The 22,423-nt window shown below is 34.8% G+C and overlaps 2 protein-coding genes across 5 annotated transcripts in view; one reads left to right on the top strand and one right to left on the bottom strand.

Annotated features, from left to right (window-relative positions):
* Nucleotides 1-22,423, bottom strand: part of LOC126775424 (Fanconi anemia group J protein homolog) — a 76,302-nt gene that overhangs the window by 14,031 nt on the left and 39,848 nt on the right. For 2 of the 3 annotated variants that reach the window (XM_050497359.1, XM_050497360.1), the window contains exons 3-5: nucleotides 20,605-20,739; nucleotides 5,127-5,207; nucleotides 1,326-1,482 (exon numbers count right to left, since the gene is read on the bottom strand). In XM_050497359.1, coding sequence (XP_050353316.1) covers nucleotides 1,326-1,482; nucleotides 5,127-5,207; nucleotides 20,605-20,739 — 373 coding nt within the window. The remainder of the gene's footprint in view (nucleotides 1-1,325; nucleotides 1,483-5,126; nucleotides 5,208-20,604; nucleotides 20,740-22,423) is intronic. The other variant, XM_050497361.1, reaches the window with a different exon arrangement.
* The window catches only part of LOC126775497 (fatty acid-binding protein-like), a 98,704-nt gene continuing 83,170 nt past the window's right edge, over nucleotides 6,890-22,423 (top strand). Inside the window, exons 1-4 of one of the 2 annotated variants that reach the window (XM_050497476.1) lie at nucleotides 6,890-7,029; nucleotides 9,623-9,792; nucleotides 11,010-11,120; nucleotides 11,484-11,560. In XM_050497476.1, the coding sequence (XP_050353433.1) occupies nucleotides 6,957-7,029; nucleotides 9,623-9,792; nucleotides 11,010-11,120; nucleotides 11,484-11,546 (417 nt within the window). In that variant the 5' untranslated portion in view covers nucleotides 6,890-6,956 and the 3' untranslated portion in view covers nucleotides 11,547-11,560. Of the gene's footprint in view, nucleotides 7,030-9,622; nucleotides 9,793-11,009; nucleotides 11,121-11,483; nucleotides 11,697-22,423 lie in introns of those variants that run through there. The other variant, XM_050497474.1, reaches the window with a different exon arrangement.

Raw genomic sequence — 22,423 nt, 5'->3', positions numbered from 1 at the left:
GTATTTAAGTATTAACTTAGGTACACGATTAAGAAATACTTATTTTATAATATATAATTAAATATCCATTTAATTCTAACTAACGTAAGATCAGCAGTGCTTATGTTGATATAGTATTTTGATGCCGTTATATATGAAATGTTATAAATATTGTCGTTTGTTCGTTCAGAGTGGCCCTACATCATGCATCTTTTTTGGATAGTGTTATACAATACGACATGCGCGTCACCTATTTTAATTTTTTTTATACTTGCCGGGATGGCAAATAACTACTCAACTTGATGGTAAGTGGTAGTAAATGCGACGACGGCCAGTACAGTCGGGAAGAATGTTCTGCACTAGCCGCCCCCGCCTTGCCGGATCGCAAGATGCCTCTTTAAGCCTCGTTTGAAGCAACCCGGGTTGTTGTTTAGTATGGCAAATAGGGATCGGTAATGCAACGCCGTTCTAATACAACTGATATAACGGAGAAACGGTAAAATATAATTAAATCAATGGTATAGGAACGAAAACAAATTATTCGTTACGTGATATAAACATAAACACGTAGAATTTAGTTTGTGATCAATATAAATGCCCTTATATTTTTAATGATTAAAGTGATTTTAAATTATAGTTTATATCCGATTGTACACCTTCGATGGGTGAATAAAAAAATGTTGATCGTTGGAGGTCAAGTTTGCTTCCTATTAAATTTCATCGAAATACAACACAATAAAATTTTATTAGCACGACCAAGGGTTTTTACCCAGGATAACGGGATCTGCGGCCTTATATCTAGCCGCACGATAAACGAGACCAGTCAACGATAAGTAAAAATTCTGCAAATCAACAAACAAAAAAAACAAAAGCAGGCAAAAAATATAATAACATGCAATTTATATTTTAATTTGTTTTAAAGTGCCTTGCAATTTAAGATAACACAAAATAAAACAAAACATAATAAGACAAAATGATAATCTCCTTCTTGTTGAGCATAGACAATTGCGCGGGCATAAAACGTGTTTCTCAGTGATAGCCTCTATCATTATGTGCATAGTACATATATAAATTGCATGCAATGTATGAAAAAAAGGGGAGCTAATAACCGCTTGCCAAACGAAACCAATGTAACACTTTCGTTTCATGTTAAAGGCATAACACGAAGTAAAATCTAACCTCGGTGGAACAAATACCGGCATTTCGGTATACCAGCTACTTACCAAATTTTACTGTCTCTTTCTGCCTGTTTCTTTGCTTTCATAATTATTTATTTCTATTTAAAATGTACGATTTATTAACATAACATGGTTCACATTATAGTGTGATGCAGTAAATGAACTTACCTAACTTTTTCTGGTGTATCTTCATCTTTCTGTATTGGATTTTTAGTGGGTGTTAGTGTTTCAGGATTATGTTCAAGATTTGAATTAGTTTTGACTGAGTCGTTAGAGTTTTTTCGTACTTTCTTGTGTATCGTTACGAAGCCATCTTCGCAAATCTCTGAAAAATATCTTAGATCATTTTCTTTCTTATGAAATAGGTTGACGGATTGCCAAATGAGCCTCTTGATGGTAATTCGTCACCATCAACCCATAGACGTAAGAAATATTAACCATTGCTTGCATCAGTACGCCAACAACCTTGGGAACAAAGATGTTATGTCCCTTGTGCCCGTAGTTACATTGGCTGATTAATCCTTCCAACCGGAATACAACAATAGTGCTGATTGGCAGTCGAATATCTGGTGAGTTATACCTTTTTTTTTATATGCGCCGGGATGGCAAATGACTCTACTCCACCTGATGGTAAGTGGTAGTAGAGTCCAAACGCGAGGACGGCCAGTACAGTCGGGAAGAATGTTCTGTACTAGTCGTCCCCGCTTTGCCAGCCCGCAAGATGCCTCTTCACGCCTCGTTTGAAGGAACCCGGGTTGTAAGAGGAGGGGAACACGTGAGCTGGTAAGGAATTCCATTTTTTGGTAGTGCGACAAAGAAAGGAGTTGCCAAATTTCTTTGTGCGCGATGGAATTGATATCACAGTTAGGCGGTGACATCGAGAACCAGCTCGCGTAGACTTAAGAAGGAAGGGGGAAGCAGGAATTAGAGAGAATAATTCCTCAGAGCACTCGCCGTGACACAGTCGATAGAAAGCGCTCAGTGCTGCTATCTCGCGACGCAATTGTAAAGGTTCAAGGGTGTTTGTGACCTTTACGTCGCCAATAATGCGCACTGCAGGTCGCTGCAACCGGTCCAAGGCCTCCAGTAGGTACTTAGCGGAGCCATCCCAAAGGTGCGAGCAATATTCAACGCAAGACCGTACCTGTGTTTTGAATAACAGGCACAGTTGTTGTGGCGTGAAAAAACGCTGCACCTTGTTCAGAACTCCGAGTTTCCGTGAAGCTGTTTTTATAATAGCCTCGATGTAATCCCTTGGACTAAGGTCGCAGCGAACGTCCATCCCCAGCATGGCGATTTTGCTTTGTATCATCAGCGGTGTGCCACAGAGGGAGGGAAGAGGGGAAAATGGTGACTTTTTCGCTGTGAGAGCGCATACCTGTGTTTTCTTGGCATTAAACTCAACAAGATTATCAGAACCCCATTTGGCGATGAGCTCTAACGTCCTATCGAGTTCAATGACAAGATTCTCCCGCCTCTCCTCAGTTTCCGCCCGCCCAGCAACTGCGCGTCCGTGGTATCCACCATGCACTGTATTATCGTCTGCATAGCAATGTCTGTTCCCAAGAGAGAACATATCATTGATATGCAAAAGAAAGAGTGTGGGAGATAGCACAGATCCCTGGGGGACCCCAGCATTCACTACATAGAATTGTGAAGCGCACCCCTAGTAAAACACGAAGGCTACGCTTGTGTAGGAAGCTGGCAATCCAGGATACTTAACCTACCACACTTGGCTTGCACAAAGTTCTACCACCAAGTAAAATTTCATAGGTTTTGTGAAAAAAATATTAAGAATCGTTTTTGCCTTATGAAAATAGGTTACTCTAATAATTGTATTGCAAACTTTATCGTGTTTGTTTTACTGAAGATAATCACTACTATGTGGTATTTATTTTTAGTCTTAAATTTTAATTTTGCTTGACACGGGACGCTGTGAAGAAGACGCCACGAGTAATTAAAGTCATTCGTGATTTACAACATTAAAGGATATTAATATTAATTATTAAAAAAAATTACTATCAAATTTTATGTTTAATAACTATAAGGTACTTGATAGCTACAACAAAGTCTAAATATTTACGTTTTTTTTTATTATATCAGTTTTTCTTTGGCTTTTGACTTGACTCTTTTTTTTTCTTTGGCTTTGAATTCAACTCTGAGTTCTTTAATGTCGGTAAGAAAAATTTCAATATAATTTTACGGAAATATTCAGCGTTTTCGAAGAAAACGCAAGAAAAACTAATACCGAACGAACACTTTGTATGGATTTTTGTTGATCTCAAAATTGTCTACATTTGAAAATAAATAAAATAACTAAATACATTTAAGTAAGGTATATATATTTTAAACTATAAAAGACGTACAGGTTTGTAGTTCAACATCAACTTAAGTACACGATTAAGAAATAATCATATAACGTCACGAAATTGAAATATAATCCATTCAAAGACTTATATTATAATAATAAATATCTATTTAATACTAACAAAGATAAGCAATGCAAGAACCTTTAAGAACCTTTTTTTTAACGCTGGAAAAACGCATTACGTGTTTCCCCACGGGAACAGTGGGGGGGTATGTGGGACTCGCTGGTGTCCAAGGCGCCAATTGCGCCCCGTACATCGGAATACCTACTAAAAAACCAGCGGTACCCTTTCCGTCTTAACGAGGAGCGCCACGGGATCGCTTTCGCATGCCACCGTGGCGATTCTGTAAGAACCCGCGTCATTACTCACCCGTTATATTTTTACAACCGATTTGTGGTGATATACAATTATGATGCGTGTATCCTTGAAATGTTGTAATTATAAAGGTCAATGTCGCATATCAGGTTCTGACTTTTCAAGACCGTTTTCTGCGTTGAATTCCGAGTTTGCTCTTATAGGATAGCCTTACAGTATTGTAACATTAAAGGAACTTGTAAGCATCGAATCGATCAATAGTTCGTTCGTAGTTTACTGGTGGTAGGGCTTTGTGCAAGCTCGTCTGGGACGGTACCACCCACTCATCAGATATTCTAACGTAAAACAGCACTACTTGTGATTGTTGTGTTATGGTTTGAAGGATGAGTGAACCAGTGTAATTACAGGCACAAGGGACATAACATCTTAGTTCCCAAGGTTGGTGGCGCTTTGACGATGTAAGCGATGGTTAAAATTTCTTAAAATGCCAATGTCTATGGGCGTTGAAGACTTACCATGAGGTATTCTATAAAAAAAACACAATATAAAATATTATTATTATATCATATATCATCAAAGTATTGTGTATATGAGCATTGCCGTTTAGCATACTGTTTAATTTGGAATAGTTAGAGATGTTTTAACAAAGATTAAGAATATAATACGTATAGAATGTACAGTGTTATCATTCTGTCATCAACTGAGCTTTATTATTTAATTTACATATATAAACTTGTTTTGATAGCATTCAATAATTGATATAAATCTTTTTTGGGCATTGTGTAAAAGAGGCCACGAATTAAACAATAGTCTTGACGACACTTTATAATTCAGAGAAAAGATTTAAATAAATGACAATTCTTTAAATAAAAATAATATACATAACGCAAGGCAGGCTGTGTGAAAGGGGTCGATTTCAATACTTTCATTAGGGCGCGCGCCTGTACCGTAATCTCAGTAATGGGCTTCATTGTCATCGCAAGTCGCCATTTTGGATTAATGTGCCCGATGCCAGACCTCTTCTACACGGTATTTGTAAATACTTTTTTTATTAAAAATATGTAATATATTTTTTATTTAAGTTTAATTAATAAAAATGTACTAATTAATTTACGTTTACTGCCTAGTTGGAACAGCTTATGTTCCACTGCCGGGTCAAGGTTCCCCTTTCGCCTTGTGTACTATAATATGTCCTACGTTGGTTTAGTTGGCCAATGTCTAATGAGAGTGGCCGCCGTGGCCGAAATCGGATCATCATCATGTATTAAATAATAGTTTAGCTTACCATCTGTGGAGCTGTTGCCTCGTTTTTCGACTTTGTATTGTTTTGGTTCTTCCGTCTGTACATCGTAAATACTCCTATCACCTGTTATACAATATTTATCGTTAAAACATTAAAACTAATACATAATGAAATATAAATATCAAAAATAATAAATGCACAATATAAAAATAATTAAAAGTTATCTTTAACATTTCATTTAAAGTTCTTAATGATTGTAAAATTATTGTATTTTATTTCTATTATCAGTTGGTCGTAGGGATTTGTTGCAAGCCCATCTGGGTAGGTACCACCCACTCATCAGCCAATCCACCGCTGAACAATAATACTTATTATTGTTGTGTTACGGTTTGAAGGCTGAGTGAGCCAGTGTAACTACAGGCACAAGAAACATAACATTCGATTGGCGATGGTGACCACTTACCATCAGGTGGCCCATATGAACGTACATACCTTTTTAATAAAAAATATAAATATTTATTTTAGTAACGACACTATATTTTTATTATTTTACTCCATATTTATTTACTGGTTTTCTTTAATTATATATTCTTTCTATAAGCATCAATTTAGATGGTACATATATGCCGGGCCTCATTTTATTTTTTACGTAATAATATGATGTGTGTGTGCGTGTGTGTGTATGTCATCATGTCCAATTTTGGTCATGGCGACCAATCTCAAAGTCAACTAGCCAACTGCGCAGGATATATAATAGTACACAAGTGTGTGCGCAAACATAGTTGCACTCTCATAATCCGATGGAACGGCAAATCCGACCCGACCGAAAAGAGTTCAGGCGCAGGAACAACGGCTTTACGTTCTTTCCGAGGCACAATTCCCGTGTACACACTTGCAATTTCCAGACTCCTGGTTGATACTGAGAATTTTCTGATGGAATCCAATAATTTTTTATCTGCGGCCTTATAACCAGCCAGTAGACCAACGAGACAATCATAATAATAATATAGCGAAGTATTTAACGTTTTCCGTTTATACTAATTTTACGTTAGTTTTATTATGTATGTGTCTAACCTTTTTTTATCGCTGGAAAAAAGCATTACGCGTTTCCCCCACAGAAACAGAGGGCGGGTATGTGGGGCTCGCTGGTGTCCAAGGCGCCGATTGCGCCCCGAACATCGGAATACCCACTAAAACCCAGCGGTACCCTTTCCGTCTTAACGAGGTGCGCCACGGGATCGCTTGCGTGAGCGCCTTTTTTTTTTTAAATATCCACTTACACAATATTAAACTATTTTTTTGTTCCTAACTATAATATTATGCTATTATCTACTTTTTGTCGACGTGTTGTGTTTCCTGAGAAAACTTTTGTGGTTTATGTATTATTATATAAATTATAGTTTTTATTATAAAAATGTTATATACGTACTATTTGTTTCCGTAATAAAAGAAAAAAAATAGTGTTTAACAAGCTAATATCATCGTGGTAGAAATAAATCCTTAGTAATATTATAAATGCGTGAGTTTGTTATTTTTTATTTATTTGTTTGTTACGCTTTGACGTTTTAACTACTCCATCATCAAGAAATTTTGCATACACGTTTTCAGTGATACAGATAAAGACATAAGGCGATAGGGTACACAACACCTGACTCTTACTCGCGGTAGAAGCTGCGGACAAGTCTAAATAACTTTTTTTTTTCCATGAGATTATAATAAATAAAATAAATGGTTTGTAACAGACAATATATTTCCAAATATAAACAACGTAACGTATAGTTATGCGTTATCTAAAGATAACGTCCGTTTTATCTCGTTTTAGGTTTGTTGATTAGTTGGGTGTCATGTACAGTGGTGAGTGGACGTTAAAAAATGGAAGATTTCCTCAACAAAGAATACGTACTGCAGTCTACGGAGAACTTTGAAGATTATTTAGAGTTTATGGGTACGTGTGTTAATTATTTGAATATTAATTGAGTTTCATCGAATTTATCAAACCGTTACATGTTTAATTATGTATCTTAAAATGTGTTGATGGATGAATTTTATAATTACACGAACACAATTTAGTGGTTAAGTAACATTCTGTTTTAGCTGGCTGAGGCCTCCACTTCTTTTGAAGAGAAAGCTTGGAGCTTTGGAGATTTGGAGCACGCTCCAAATCGGGTCGGTCACATCATACTGATTTTCATCAGGTTTTCTCACGATGTTTTCTTTAAAAGCCGTTTTGATCCCGCAATACTCGTTTAAGATTCATATGTTCTAGCCATTGTACTATCTAGGCTCGCATTTTTTTATGTTATAAATTTATAAAGAAAAATTAACAGCCAACCGTAAAACCAAAGATGGCTAAATTATCCTCTCTTCTTCACGCGAAGGTTATGAAGTTTACGCTTCTCTACTGTGGGTTGGTTGAATTTCATGTATGTGAGAATTCCTTCCGACTCATTCGTTTAATTCATCGCGATGTCTTAGTCTAACACCAGGCACGAGATGAGTTTTAAGCAAGAATTAGGCACACGAAAACTTAGTATAGCTTACCAGAATTTAAATCTGCAATCTAAGATCGGCGAATGAAAGCATTGTGTGGAAACCTGCACGTGTCGAATGATACACGTGTAAGCTTCTACACTTCTCAAACGGCGGCCTTAGCCCAACAGTGGAATATTTATAGCTGTTCATTTTTTACTTTTATAGATCTATAGTAATATTATAAATGCAAAAGCAACTTTGTCTATCTGTTACGCTTTCACGGCTAAATCACTGTACCGATTTTGATGAACTTTTGTATGATGCAAGATTGACCTCAAGGGAGGTCACACGCTACTTTTTATACCTTTCCCTCCTAATGGGTGTGAAGCAGCGGAAATTAGTCTTAAATAAAAGTGGGAAAGCATGAATTCGGCAAAATCGTCGTTTGCGCATGGCAACATGAAATGACAAAGAAGCATACAGTATCTGTAACCAGAAAATAAAAAAAACTACAACATGTTTATTTAAAGTAAATCCTTCACGTTATAATACTTTTTTATTTTGTGATTTAATACTTGCCGATTTAAAAACGCCGAAATGGCCCAGTGGTAAGAACGCGTGAATTTAAAATTCTGCCACATTTGTATTCCATCAACCTATTGGAGTAGCGTGGTGGAATAAGCTCCAAGCCTTCTCCTCAAAAAGGGAGAGGAGGCCTTAACTCAGCAGTGGGACATTCACAGACTGTTACGAAAGTTACGATTTAATACTTTCTAATGTGGGATAAATGAATATATATTGAAAAACGGAGGCCACGCGATGATAAGAGGTCACCTCCCCCATATACTCAGTCACTGTTTAAACCAGAACACATAGCTGTGTTCTGGTTAATATCTGATGAATGGATGGTACCAACCCAGGCGAGCTTGCACAAAGCCCTAAGACCAAATAAAAATTTAAAATTCGAGTAAAGAAGACGTGAGCAAATTACTAGTGCGGTGGGGTAATTAATGGCGATTGACACGTATCTTATGTAATACCCAACCACTGTTTATTGCGTGTAAAATTAAGTATAGCAATAAAAATACAATGTTGAGACGATAATAAAGGAATAAAGTGTTTCAGCTCAATGTAACGCGTTTAATTGGAGGGGAATTTTTCAATATTAGATTTGTAGTCATATATTAAAACAACTTTCACACTTTCGTATAAAACGAATTAAGCAGATGAATATTATTTAAATGGTGTTAAAAAATTGTTAAAAAAGCTTCGTCTTCTTGGGCCACCTGATGGTAAGTGGTCACCAACGACCATAGACATTGGTATTGTAAGAAATGTTAATTATCGCTTACATCGCCAATGCGCCACCAACCTTGGGAACTAAGACGTTATGTCTCCTATGCCTGTAGTTACACTGTCTCACTCACCCTTCAAACCGGAACACAACAATAACAAGGACTGCTGTTTTAGGGTAGAATATCTGATGAGTGGGTGGTGCCTACCCAGACGAGCTTGCACATAGCCCTATCACCAGTAATGACAGCAGATCTGCTTTCGAATGACAGAAAAAATAATTTATTGCAACGCTAAAATTATAAACTGTTTTTTTTATATATATTAAACGTAGCAATCAATAAAAACAGTAGTTTTCATCGTTATAGCTACATTCTATAATTTAAAACGCAATCCTATATCCACACGCCTGTATCCAACACTTAGCAAGCGCAGACAATCTAAACTCCACTACTCCACTCCACTAGTTGACTCCAAACATGGCGGACATTTGAAATACCAATAATGTTGTCTCGTTTGACCAGTCAACCATTTTAAATACTTATTTACCTTAAATACGTAATAATTTACAGAATATAAATAACTAATCTCAATAAACCAAAGGCACAATCCTCATGATGGAATTTGTGGAGCATTGTTGATGTTTGCCAAATGTTTGTTGTTTGTTGTTATAACAAATCGCCCAACTCTTAACCGTCTAAGTACCAATAAGATATAATTGCTTTTGAAAATAAGCCAATAATCATTTCTAACCCATAAAAATGTTATTTCAGGCATTAGTTATTTTAACAGAAAGATTGCATGTAATCTGAAAATGGTTCAATGTTTGGAACGGAACGAGGATGGCACTTATACATTCCATTTTAAGTCGAAGTTCGCAAATTCGCAAACAAGATTCACACCTGGCGAGGAGTTTGAAGAAACGAAAGCGGACGGTGTGAAGGTATGAATAATGAAATCAATAATCAATAAGAGTAATCCGTATATGTTTTTTTTTAATTTCAGTTTATTGTAAGTCTCCGCTAGATGGCGCAGCCACACATCATTATCTAACAAGAAGTCGTTAGACAATGTTGTGTGGCTGCTAATTATGGCGATCGCCGTAATTAATTTCGCCGTTTAATAAAAAAATGCGCAGTTGCTAATCCAGATTCTTTAAATTCAGAAATTCATATCCAAACAACATTGCTATTGTTCATATTAATTTCAAACTTGGTTCAGCTCTCAAATGCAAAACTATAAAATTTACTATAAAATTTATACTACTTACAAAACTTCACTTTTTTATATTGATTTCTACCCATCGTGGGTGGAAATAGTAAGATGTTATAAGTGTTTTGTCTTATGGAGCATCTCTTTTGTTTCTATCTTGAACAAATAATTCAATAGAATGAAGACAAAACTATTTGGTGAAGCATGGCTACACGTTTGTGTAATAATAATAAAAATTCGATAACATTTCAATTAAAATATAATTTTCAATGTCCTTAAATTAATAGTTAAAAACATATTTCATGTTAGCTCCCTACTGTCGTGGAACCCCGTGAAAGGCGAATATCAGACAGAAGCAAGAGTAATTTGAATCCGTATGAGCATTAATTATTATTTTAAAGCAATTTGAATGCATGGGTTAAATTTACAGATGAGCACGACCCCCACTGGAAATCTGGGCACTAGTGGCCAACTCAGATAAAAAATGCTGTATTTGAATCTAGTTAAGACTCAGTAGCAGTAAGGTCGCCTAACGATATTAACCTCACAGGTTATTTTGAACTATTGTCGTAGGAATTCCAGACAATATTTACGTATGATTATTAGCAAAACTATGAGATTATTATGTGTATTTTTTGTTTTGTGTGATAGTCTTAAAAAATGTCACTTTTGCAAATGCTGTATTTGAATCTAGTTAAGACTCAGTAGCAGTAAGGTCGCCTAACGATATTAACCTCACAGGTTACTTTGAACTATTGTCGTAGGAATTCCAGACAATATTTACGTATGATTATTAGCAAAACTATGAGATTATTATGTGTATTTTTTGTTTTGTGTGATAGTCTTAAAAAATGTCACTTTTGCAAAGAATATTTTTTTTATCGTTTCATTCTTATTATTATACATATATGTTACATAAATATAATTGAGGAATGACGTTGATTTCAGGTCAAGGCGTTAATAACACTTGAAGGTGATGAGATGACACACATACAGATTGAATCGAACGGACGCACCTCGAGACACGTGCGAAAATTCTACCACGATAAACTTATTGTTGTATGTATAACACAGTTTTGGATTTTGCAATCGAGTATTATGTTCGTATATCAACCTTCGAAAATAAAAAACGTAAATGTTTGTATCCAAAATAAATACCAACATTTTTACATCCAACGCAGTTATATAATAATAACAATACTAGAAACCAAACTTGATACCGAAGGTATCGGCCACTAAATATCATCAATACAAACTAAGTATGAATATATGTTACCGTAAGGGTTATTTTTGATTGCACTCTCGTTCGGAGGCGTTCAAAGTCTCCTTAGTTCCAATCAATTTTTGATACGAATTCATCTCGATTCTAATACGTTTTTCGCTTTGACCTAACTCTTGTTCAGTTTCATGTTTGTGTTTCAGACGACCACGGCTGTGGGATTCGATAAAACCGTGACGAGAGTGTACGGATTGGTGAATAAATAAATCGATGACGTCACGTCTTGGTTTGGACAGATAATATATATGTAATTGTACAAAATTGCTTCAAGGATGTTTATTAGGTAATTTATAGTTTAAGTTTAGTACGTAATATTTTATACGTGGTTGTGTATTTGTGTTTTAAATATATTATTTATTGTTTTATATAAACAATGGTTTTTGTTTTTTTTTTTATTCCCGATATAAATACATAATTAGTTTAGAAATAGTTCAGTTGTTGTATTTATTCGAAAATAAATTATATAATAATGATGTTGTAATATAAGTTAAAAAAACCACACGTTGCAAAAATGATATTATTAATAATGTACCTAAGGGCACGGACGCACGTTTTGATGAATAATGTTAATAAAAAATAAAACTTGACTAGCTATAAGCAGGCACCTTAACTTTATGATATAGTGACATGAAATTTGAAAAAGACCTTTGTTACGTAAAGGCAAACATTTATTTTTATTTTAAAGTAGTAGTCTTAGTGTTCCGGTATAAAGGGTCAGCCAGTGTAATTACAAGCACAAAGGACATTACATCTTAGTTCGCAAGGTTGGCGGCGCATTGACCATGTAAGGATTGATTACCATTTACAATTAGACCTGCCTTACTATTTCATACAATATATAATTGCTAATTTCGCCTAATCATGACATATCCTTATACCCACACACAGTACAGTACAGTAACAGCCTGTGAATGTCTCACTGCTGGGCTAAAGCCTCCTCTCCCTTTTTGAGGAGAAGGTTTGTAGGTTATCCAATGCGGGTTGGTGGAATACACATGTGGCAGAATTTCAGTGAAATTCGACACATGCAGATTTCCTCACGATGTTTTCCTTCACCGTCAAGCACGAGATGATTTCTAATAACAAATTTAGCAGATGAAAATTCAGTGGGACTTGCCCGGGTTTGAACCCATTATCATTGGTTAAGATATACGCGTTGTTACCACTGGGCCATCTCGGCTTTCACATATACCGTGTCTGAGGCACAAATATAATGGAAGCCATTAATTTCGTCAAATCGACCCATCCATTGTATTCTCTACATCTTATATTATTACTAGCTAGGCCGCAACGGTGTTTGCTTAGTTAATAATATATGAATAAAGACAATTATCGTTCAAATATTTTAAGCTGTTATGACGTTTTTCGTTAATAAAAAACAAAAAAATGTATTCGATGGATAGTCATAAATTTCAAAAGGTCAAATCTCCTCATTTGTTCTCAAATATCGCTTTACAAAACGCAATAGCTAGCAGAGCTAAAAGACCTATTACTTGAACGTTTGAATAATCAAATTCCCAACCTAATCCCCTATCGACTTTCACTTAACTTGGCAGGGTAGGCTAACAGCCGAGATTCTCCGGGGCACTTTCCAAAACACGATTCCCTATTCCATTAGACCCTCTCGAAGTTATCTCGCGTTATTTACATCGCCTGACCGTACCGTCTTATGTAATGTGCCCTTATGTGTGGGGTGGTATATAAGTGAGCAATCGTGGGCCGTGTGTCGTTGTTTATAAGGGTGGTTTCGGTTGAGCGCTGGGTGGGGCGGGTGGTGTCGCGGTGTCGTTGCTATGGCGACGCGGCGCCCGGACGCCGGCTCCCGACGCCGGCGGTGTCGGCCGCCGCGCCCGCGCCCCGCCGCACAAGTGACACGCGCTGCGAAAAAGCACAACCGCCCTGTGCGTACGCGGACTGTGAGTTTTCATTTTTGCGGATAAAGTTCAAGATATAGTATCTATTTATTAAATTAAATAATAATTTATAGCTTTCTAAGCGAGCTTTAGTAAAGTATTATTTAACTAAAAGTAGTTATTTAATATTATACAGAGTATGTTGTTAATTCATTTCAATATATAGTTTTGATTTTAAATATATGTATAATTATAATCTTAAATTCGTTAAAGCTTAGGTGATGAGAAACCTTGTATTATCATCACATAACAATTACAGTTAAGTTTTAGTAATATATTTCTTAAATTTTATCGTCTAAATTTAACATGTATCTAAATAATGTAAATATAATATTGTCGTGTGTATATGTTAAACCTACTTATTATTTTTCTTTTTCTTTATCTTTAAGCTTTTATTATAAAAAATGTAACAACGATACCGTGGTCACCTTACAACCACCCCTCAGGTCGGGTCGATGTGGCCGAGGGTGGGGGCTAGCACCTTTTGTTTAGGACCCCTCCCCTAGCTCATTTACTCGCGTACCACTCTCAATGTTGTTTGCAAAAGGTTTAGGTGCCTAAATGTAGAGGGAAATGTCACGATTTCACTTTTAAAGGAAACCCTTGTAATGAAATATCGTATGCGATACGCAGCACTTTATTTTAATAGTCACCACCCCAAGTACTGTCGGAATGAACATGCAATTACAAAAAGCAACCGTTATAAGATATACGGGAAATATATTATGCAACTTAAATGTTTATGTTATATACGATTTCATGAATTTAGAAAATTATGATTTAAATAAGAATGATGATAAATTAATTATAATCGGTTTTTTTTTTGTTTCTTGTTCATGGTTAAGTGTTTGATAGTCCAAAAGAGCTTTTATAATGAGATCTATTCTTACTAGCAAACCGCCTTCACCTTCAAGTGTCGCGGAGTTTTCTAAAAATTTTCAAATTATTTTCATATAACTTGGAAGCTTGGACGGTTTTAAGGCCATCACGATTTATTATCATAACAATGGTAGCTATGTTGGTAGATGTGGTAAGGGACCCCATTTCATAATATATTTATAAAACATTTATTAAAATAAAAAGTAGGTATTAAACTCAGGTACCCATTTTACACATGATCAAATCGAAACATATTTTAATCAAATAGACTCTTATAAATCGCCATTTTACAAGACAAATAAATAAATTTTAAAGTTATCGTTAGTAGTCGACGGTTCGGAATGTAAAAAGTAGTTAAGTAATTAAATACAATCGAATCATTACTTACCACGAACGGAAATAAATGAATACTTATGAATTGTCAAATAAACTATTTAAAAAAATGTCAGTATTTATATTCTGTTAGTAGAATTTGAAACGATGAGGCGATTGATATATATATATACATATATATATATATGTTAACCATCGCTTATATCGCTAATGCGCCAGCAACATTGGGAACTAATCTAATTACTATGAAATGAACATTTCAAAGAATTTAATTAAAAAAAAATTGAAAGTATCTAATAATTATATAGACGCAACTAGTTCTTACAGTAATTCCTACATTAATGTTTTTTGTTTCAAGCCGTATTATAATCATTTATGTAATAAAAATGGGACAGCTGATATTTACCGTGATTTAAGTGGAACAAAGTTATCATCCTATGCAAACAATTCAAATATTATTTACCGTATAAATACAAACAATACATTAAGTAAATAATAGTCTTATGAAAATGTAGTAGGTATGTATAGATTCAAACGATGCTCTAAATTTATTTTGTTATGTCTTGATTTAATTAATTCATATTTATGAATCGTTAACAAAGAGAGAGAGAGAGAGAGATTGTTATTATAATTCATCTCGTGCTTGGCGGTGAGGGCAAACATCGAGAGGAAACCTGAGGAGACCTGCATGTGTCGAATTTCACTGAAATTCTGTCACATATGTATTCCACCAACCCGCATTGCAGCAGCGTGATGGAATAAGCTCCAAACCTTCTCCTCAAAAAGGGAGAGGTGGCCTTAGCCCAGCAGTGGGACATTCACAGGTTGTTACTGTATATGAATCTTTTAGAGAGCTAAAATAACTCAGTAGTTAGAAAAACCTACTCAAGAGGAGAAGCGGTTTAGGCATAGCAGTAACATTTACAGGCTATTAATTATACACTGTCAATGATCAAGTTTATATATGTAGCTTATTGCTACTAAGCTGTAGCCATAAACTAAACAATTATTTTTGTTATAAAATATCGTACCTAACCTAATTACTGGAGTAATTTGTCTCTGTGTAATTTTGGTCTCGTTATTCTACTGGCTATCTATCTACTGCAGATCAACAAGTCCTTTGTTCAAAATCTGTTTCGAGCCAATTGAAAGTTATAAGACACAGAGTAGCGAGAAATCGTAAGCACTCGCACCCCTATATTGTGGAAAGCAAACTGCCCTTGAAGCGTTTGAATTCAACGTTTCCGATATGTACTTCTAGGATGTGGAACAGTTTATGAGATTCTGTGTTCCTGCCATACATGACCTTCAAAATATATAAACAAGAGTCTAAAAGATTTAGGCAAGCGCGCTTGAACCTAGCCCTTATAATTGTCTTTTAGCAATGATTGTCATGTGCAAGCCAATATATTGTTCAATAAAAAAAATGTCAAGAAATTCTTAATACCGGACTTGGAAGCTGTCAACATGTAAATCTGTTAGTCCTGCACCCGAAGTCTCTTCGGTCGTGTCGGATTTGCAGTTCGATCGGATTAAGAGAATACTTGTAATTTTATATGTATTGAAAATATAATTTATTTATTGATATGTATTATGTGTATTTTATATTTACATTTAGTTATTAGTTTGTTTTAATCATAAATTAATATTATTTTATTTATTATTACAGCACCACCTTATATCCTATGAGTTATTACTTACACCGTTGGTTGCCTGGAAGAGATTGCTATGTAGCGATAAGGTCGCCAAAATTGTATGCTACTTTTATTTAGGCTGTATCCATGTTTTGTATTTTGTTTCTCTTTGTGGTGTACAATAAAGTATAAAGTATGAGAGTGCAATTTTGTTTCAACGTATAGTTTGCCCCTATAATATCTCCTTTGATTTTGGTTATATTTCGATCGACATTGGCTGCTTTGTTAAAAATTGGTGACACCATCACCGTCATCACCATATATGTGATGAATTTAATTCATATTATTATTATGACATATATACTTTTAGAAATCTCTTTTCAATAAAAAAAGTTTATTAAAAATATTAATGAAGATTTTGGAAGATTAGACATAACAAAAAGCGTGAGAGCAAATAGTGTGGTATATCACGTTTTTAGTCTGTCTTCAGGTTGTCAGAACAATTATATATAAATACCTATTATATTGTACTTGCTGTTATGTTATTTGCCATACTGCCACATGTGTATTCCACGATCCCGCACTTGAGCAGCGTGGTGGAATAAGCTCCAAAAACCTTCTCCTCAGAAAAAGGGAGAGGAGGCCTTTAGCCCAGTAGTGGGACATTCACAGGCTGTTACGGTTATTTTATTTGTTGTGATGTTTTTATTATTGTTCTACATGTATATGCGCTGGTCTTGTAACTCGCTATTACTCTTAGAATCCGGGTTAAAAGTAAATTAATTAAATCCTCAATTACTACCCTTTATTATTAGGTTATATTATGTAGCTCTGAAACTTTGTGAAACTTTCAGCTCAAGCTGACGTAAGGTGTAAATTAATTAGGTGAAAAAAAATAATAACAATGACAATCGACTAATTAATCGCTCAATATGCGCAATCGCGTCTCAAAATTAAGTTTCCGGACGCAATCAGTGTTCTGTTCCAGCCACTTCTAACTAATTTCTAAAGGTTACGCGGTCTAACCTGGCTAAGTTAGTTACTCCAAAGATCTGATCTACCTATTATGCTAAAAAAATAATTTAAATTTCAATTGCAATGTAAAAATATAATTCTGGAACGAAAAGCGTATGAAATGATCGCTTCCAGACCGTTTCATATAGAAATATAAATAATCGGATTCTAAATAACAATTATTGAAAATAATCCCGTTGATTTTCTTCTACCTGTTCTTCTGGTTGTATGTTTCCGAAGCGTTGGTACATTTTTTGATAACCATTAAGTAAGTGTAATGCTTCTAATGTCTTATTTGAATAACGATTTTAATTTTGACTTCGGTAAACAACTAAAACTATGACTAAACATGAGAGCACATCAGTTGATTGTAATTGATTTATTATCAACAATAAATAATATACTTTCATATAATATCAAAATATAATTTTTTCAAGTAGGCTCTTACGATCACTATTGAAGTGTCATTTTACAATTTTAATATAAAGCTACGTGTTCGCAATGTACATTCTACCGAGAAGAACCGGCAATAAAAACAGTAGTTACGTTTTTATAATAAATAAAAGAATGTACATTTATATGATTGTTAAATATATTTATTGTTATTATTATATGTTACATAACGGATACTAACGCCAAGTTCTTCTATCATTTATATAATCCTGGACGGTATCATAAGCGTTTTTGGATATAAATAACAATTTGAGTTGGATTCTTTAGCTTTATTTGTAATTATTTAACGTTTAATAATTTCTTATTGCTATCTTCTATATTAAAATGACAGCATGTCAATACCACACTACTAGGCTAAGACCTCCCATCTTATTTGAGGAGAATGTTCTTCTAGCTTGTTTGAAACCTATTAATTAAATATCATATGACTATATTACGTTGTAATTATTTTATGCAGTGTTGCCATAAATAGACGATAGGCATAGTAAGGTAATATATTAATAAATAAAAACTAGATTAATTTCAGTGACTTAGAAAGTGTGATATATAACAATGTATATGTGTATTGCTTTAGTATATATACTTAACATAAAGTACTTTATTGTGTATTATATAAAGGAAGAGCAAAGAAATATCTAAACTGTATTTGTCAACTATACGAACGTATATGTATGGAAAAGTTTGTCCTTCTCTAATCGATCGTGTGGTTGACGCAGCGGGTGTATGGCCCCGCCCACATTTCACACGAGAGGTGATGATTGGCCGAGCTCAGGACGCACACAGGCACATTGCTCAAGACGGTAATTATTTTTCAGATATTTTTTTTTTCTTCATATTCTCAGTAATACTGCTAGTAATGAAAAAAAAAGTGTATATCTTGAACGACGTGTATCATATATAGACGAATATGACAACCAATGTAGCGTAAGAATAAATAAGTAAATAGGTACATGCGTAGTTATATTAAGTTATATGTTGAAACTTATGCTAACCGTATCAAAGTTGCATGCAACGGCGAACAGTCTATAAATGCAAATAAGCAATTGATAATAATAATATGATAATAATGATATCGTTGTCTCTCTCTCATTCCTAAGGAAGTCTAGTTGTGCTGGACATTTTATAGTTGACGAATATATCCGCAAATATAAATGCACTCATTATTCTCCGAATCTGATGGGATGAAAAAACCCGTCACAAACCGGAAAGAGTTCAGGCGCAGAACCAATGTCTTTACCTGTTTTAGGCACGGGCACTCCGAACTCCTGAGAAAAACTCAGTAAATTTTTTATTGGACCGATCCGGGAATTGAACCCAAGTTATATAACTAATTTTCTCAACAAGCTAATGGGGAAATAAACGATTATTTAATTAATATCTATACTTTGGTATAGCCGGATAAAAATGTTATACCTACCTACCTAGTAACTACTTACCAACGCCTAATTAAATTGTCGTACTAATACGAATTATCACAGTGCGCTCAATTGAAATTATTTCGATTGTCTTTGTAAAAATATTTGACAAATCTGACTCAAACATTTCCAAGTGTGTAAGTCACATAAGCGTTAATGATATTTGCACTTTTATATACTTAGGATACTATTAAGCCGAATTTGAGAACAAATACTTCAATAGTAACAGCCTGTTAATGTCCCACTGCTGGGCTAAGGCCTCCTCTCCCTTTTTGAGGAGAAGGTTTGGAGCTTATTCCACCACGCTGCTCCAATGCGGGTTGGTGGAATACACATGTGGCAGAATTTCGATGAAATTAGACACATGCAGGTTTCCTCACGATGTTTTCCTTCACCGAAAAGCACGAGATGAATTATAACAGAAATTAAGCACATGAAAATTCAGAGGTGATTGCCCGGGTTTGAACCCACGTTCATCGGTTAAGATTCACGCGTTCTTACGACTGGGCCATCTCGACTTCATACTTCAATAGGATAATCTTTAAATGTCTTTTTTTCGATCTATCTGGTTTAGCCATTTTCAAGTAATCAGTGAAAATCACATTATCTCCTCCGTTTTTGAAGTCGGTTAAAATAAAATATGAAAAGGAAGATACCGTATACCACACCAGCTCCCCCGTTAACACCGACAAACAAAAAAAAAAACACTCGAAATCTAATTCCGATTCCATACAATCGAACAGCAGATGCGCGTACGCATTGAACAAAGGACGCTTGTAAGCATTCGTAATACATCTAATTTTACGGCGCAAACCTTTGTATTATGATTGTTGCGTTTTGTTCGCGCCCTGATCGACAGATCTGATAATTTGAATATGGAAAGGCAACCAAGCGTGACCTGCTCTGGCGCAGGCATCGAAATGTTTGAATGGATTACGCATGCGCGTTGTAACTTACAATATATTTTTATTATCCCCTACTTTTTGTATATCATAAGATTTGAAACGATATTTCAATTTTATATTTGTTTGTTATATTTGTTGAACGAAAGTGAATTTAAAGGTTGGAGCTCAAAAACCGGGTAAACAAAACATGAACATTTAATAGTGTTTTTGTTTACGTATCGACGTTGGAAAATTTGGTAAAGAAACATGAGCAAAATATATCGTATTCACGTATAATGGATCGTTATAGCAGTTTTTGTCTTTTATGTGCATAATTACTAATGATTTTTAAAAATTTACTTGTTTAAAGCAGAAGAGTTTGTTTGATCGCGCAAATTCCATTTGGTACCAGTGTATGATTTGAGAAAAGACCAATAGAGACAGAAAACGACATAATTATAGGCAGAGTAGTAACAATGATGTTGAGACAGAAATTCTTTGCAGATTTGTTACGTGAAACGGAATAATTACTATGTCTATATAATTTAACTTTTATAATGGTTCTATTGGTAGAAAAAGACAAAAGCCACAAATATTTAGTTAGTTTAGTTAATAATAGTTTTAAGTCCTTTACAATGTGCTTGTAATTTAAGATAAGTATTAAAAAAGTCTAGAGGGAACATAATTACTGGACATATAATTATAAATATGCATTTTCCGAAATATGTTTAAAACTTACCAAAAGTTTTCTTCGAGAAAAAGTTTTCAGGGAACGGAACGTTTTTTTTGAGCGGGCTCGTGATGTAGTCGACGGCACCGACCACTTCTGGATGCTTGTCAATGATTTCTTTCGCCTGACTTTCAGAGATCTGATCTGGAATATAGAAATGAAAACTTTTAATTTTCATTCATATAAAATCCTACAAAAATATTGTATTCAAATAGATTACCATTATGAATTTTAAAAGAAATAAATGATAAACTGTTAGTTTATATTTATTTTAAAAGACAAAAAAATATTTCGCATGTACGATTGCATGGATCTCGTATTAGTACGGACAATTAAATAACATTAAAGAATCACAGTCATTTGCCCTCCCGGCAAATTAAAAAAAAAAGTATCAAATTATCACGATTCTATTTTGAGTGTGAGTTTTATCTAACGTTATAGACTTTATTATAACAATATTTATATTGTATCTAAAAAATCAACGTGAATGTATTCGTTGACTTTCGTACAACATAATAATATCCTGGGACATTTTTTTTTAATAATATAATAATAAATCATATCCAATTTTTTTAATAAAGTTTTATGTTATATGTGCTCGGTAGAATCTACATGTCGAGTCGATGTTAATTTCAACTTGTGAAACGACGATTCAAAAGTGCACACAAATATATGTATATAAATAATAAAAACTGTTCTACTCGAAGTATATTGGATATGAAAGTAATATGTTTTAAGTTTTCGTATCTCGGAGTATTAAAAAAAACGTTATATTTCGGACTTGCTTTGAAATGTATTTCGGAGAAGGCCGATTGTCTGCACAAGCATAAAGCTTTGAATGAAAATATTGTGTCAACAGCCACGATCCTTCAACTGAGAAATTTTCCCAAATAAAACTAGACGACTAATTGCTTTTTGGACCAGAACATCGAACATTGAATTGAAACCAAAAATTTCATATTCCCTAACAGCCGACGGAAATCGTCAACCCCTCCCCATTCTCGACACAAAGAGCTGTAAAATCCGTGCAATTTGTACCCTCTGCTCTTAACGTACGTATATACTTATCGATTTATCGCAAACACAAGTTCGTGTTTTAAAAAGTCAAGTAAGCTTGAGATGTTCAGCTTTCAGTCTTCTCCCAAAAAGTTTAAAGTCGATTTTCGGTTGATTCTGAGTTGGTATATAGGATTCTTCGGGTCGGCGGGTGTGTGTAAAAATGCCGTCTTGTAGGCACGCCGCCCCTCTCCGGGCGACATTTTTACAAGTGGGCGAGGGGGAAGCCTCCCGGACGCTCTCGTCATTTCGTTGTCATCCAGAGGCTCCTTTTTGCGCGATCACGGCGCGAGCGTCGGCGTCGACAATACTGTTCAGTATTTTTATTCTTTTCGAGAAGAAAATGCGAAAAAAAAACTCGTAGAAAATCATGAACAATGCCGCCCTTGGGCGAGATTACCGCCATCAGAAAATGAATGCTTTGTTAGATCCGTCCACCGGGATGTTTTCAGTTGTTACATTAGACTTGTCATTTCCATTAGAGGGCTGAGCGGGCGCGGGATGTCGCCGAACAGCCCACGTCTTTATTTGCGTTCCAATTACGAAAGTGGTTCGTAACAATCACTTTTATAAAAATGTCATAATATTACCACTTATGAAAATTATTATTTAAATAAAAAAAACAAACAAACATTTTCTAACAACTAAAGACGATTCTATTTACATGTTAATGCTTAACTTGCCGTAACATATTTACTTTAAAAATATAAGTGACTGCTTTAAAATATAAGTGACTGCTTTAAAATTCTAATGTGATTGGCTTTATTATTAG

Source organism: Nymphalis io, chromosome 18 (genome assembly GCF_905147045.1).
Source record: "Nymphalis io chromosome 18, ilAglIoxx1.1, whole genome shotgun sequence".
Taxonomy (NCBI): domain Eukaryota; kingdom Metazoa; phylum Arthropoda; class Insecta; order Lepidoptera; family Nymphalidae; genus Nymphalis; species Nymphalis io.
Note: the sequence above shows the minus strand (reverse complement) of the source record. Positions and strands in the feature narration are given on the sequence as shown.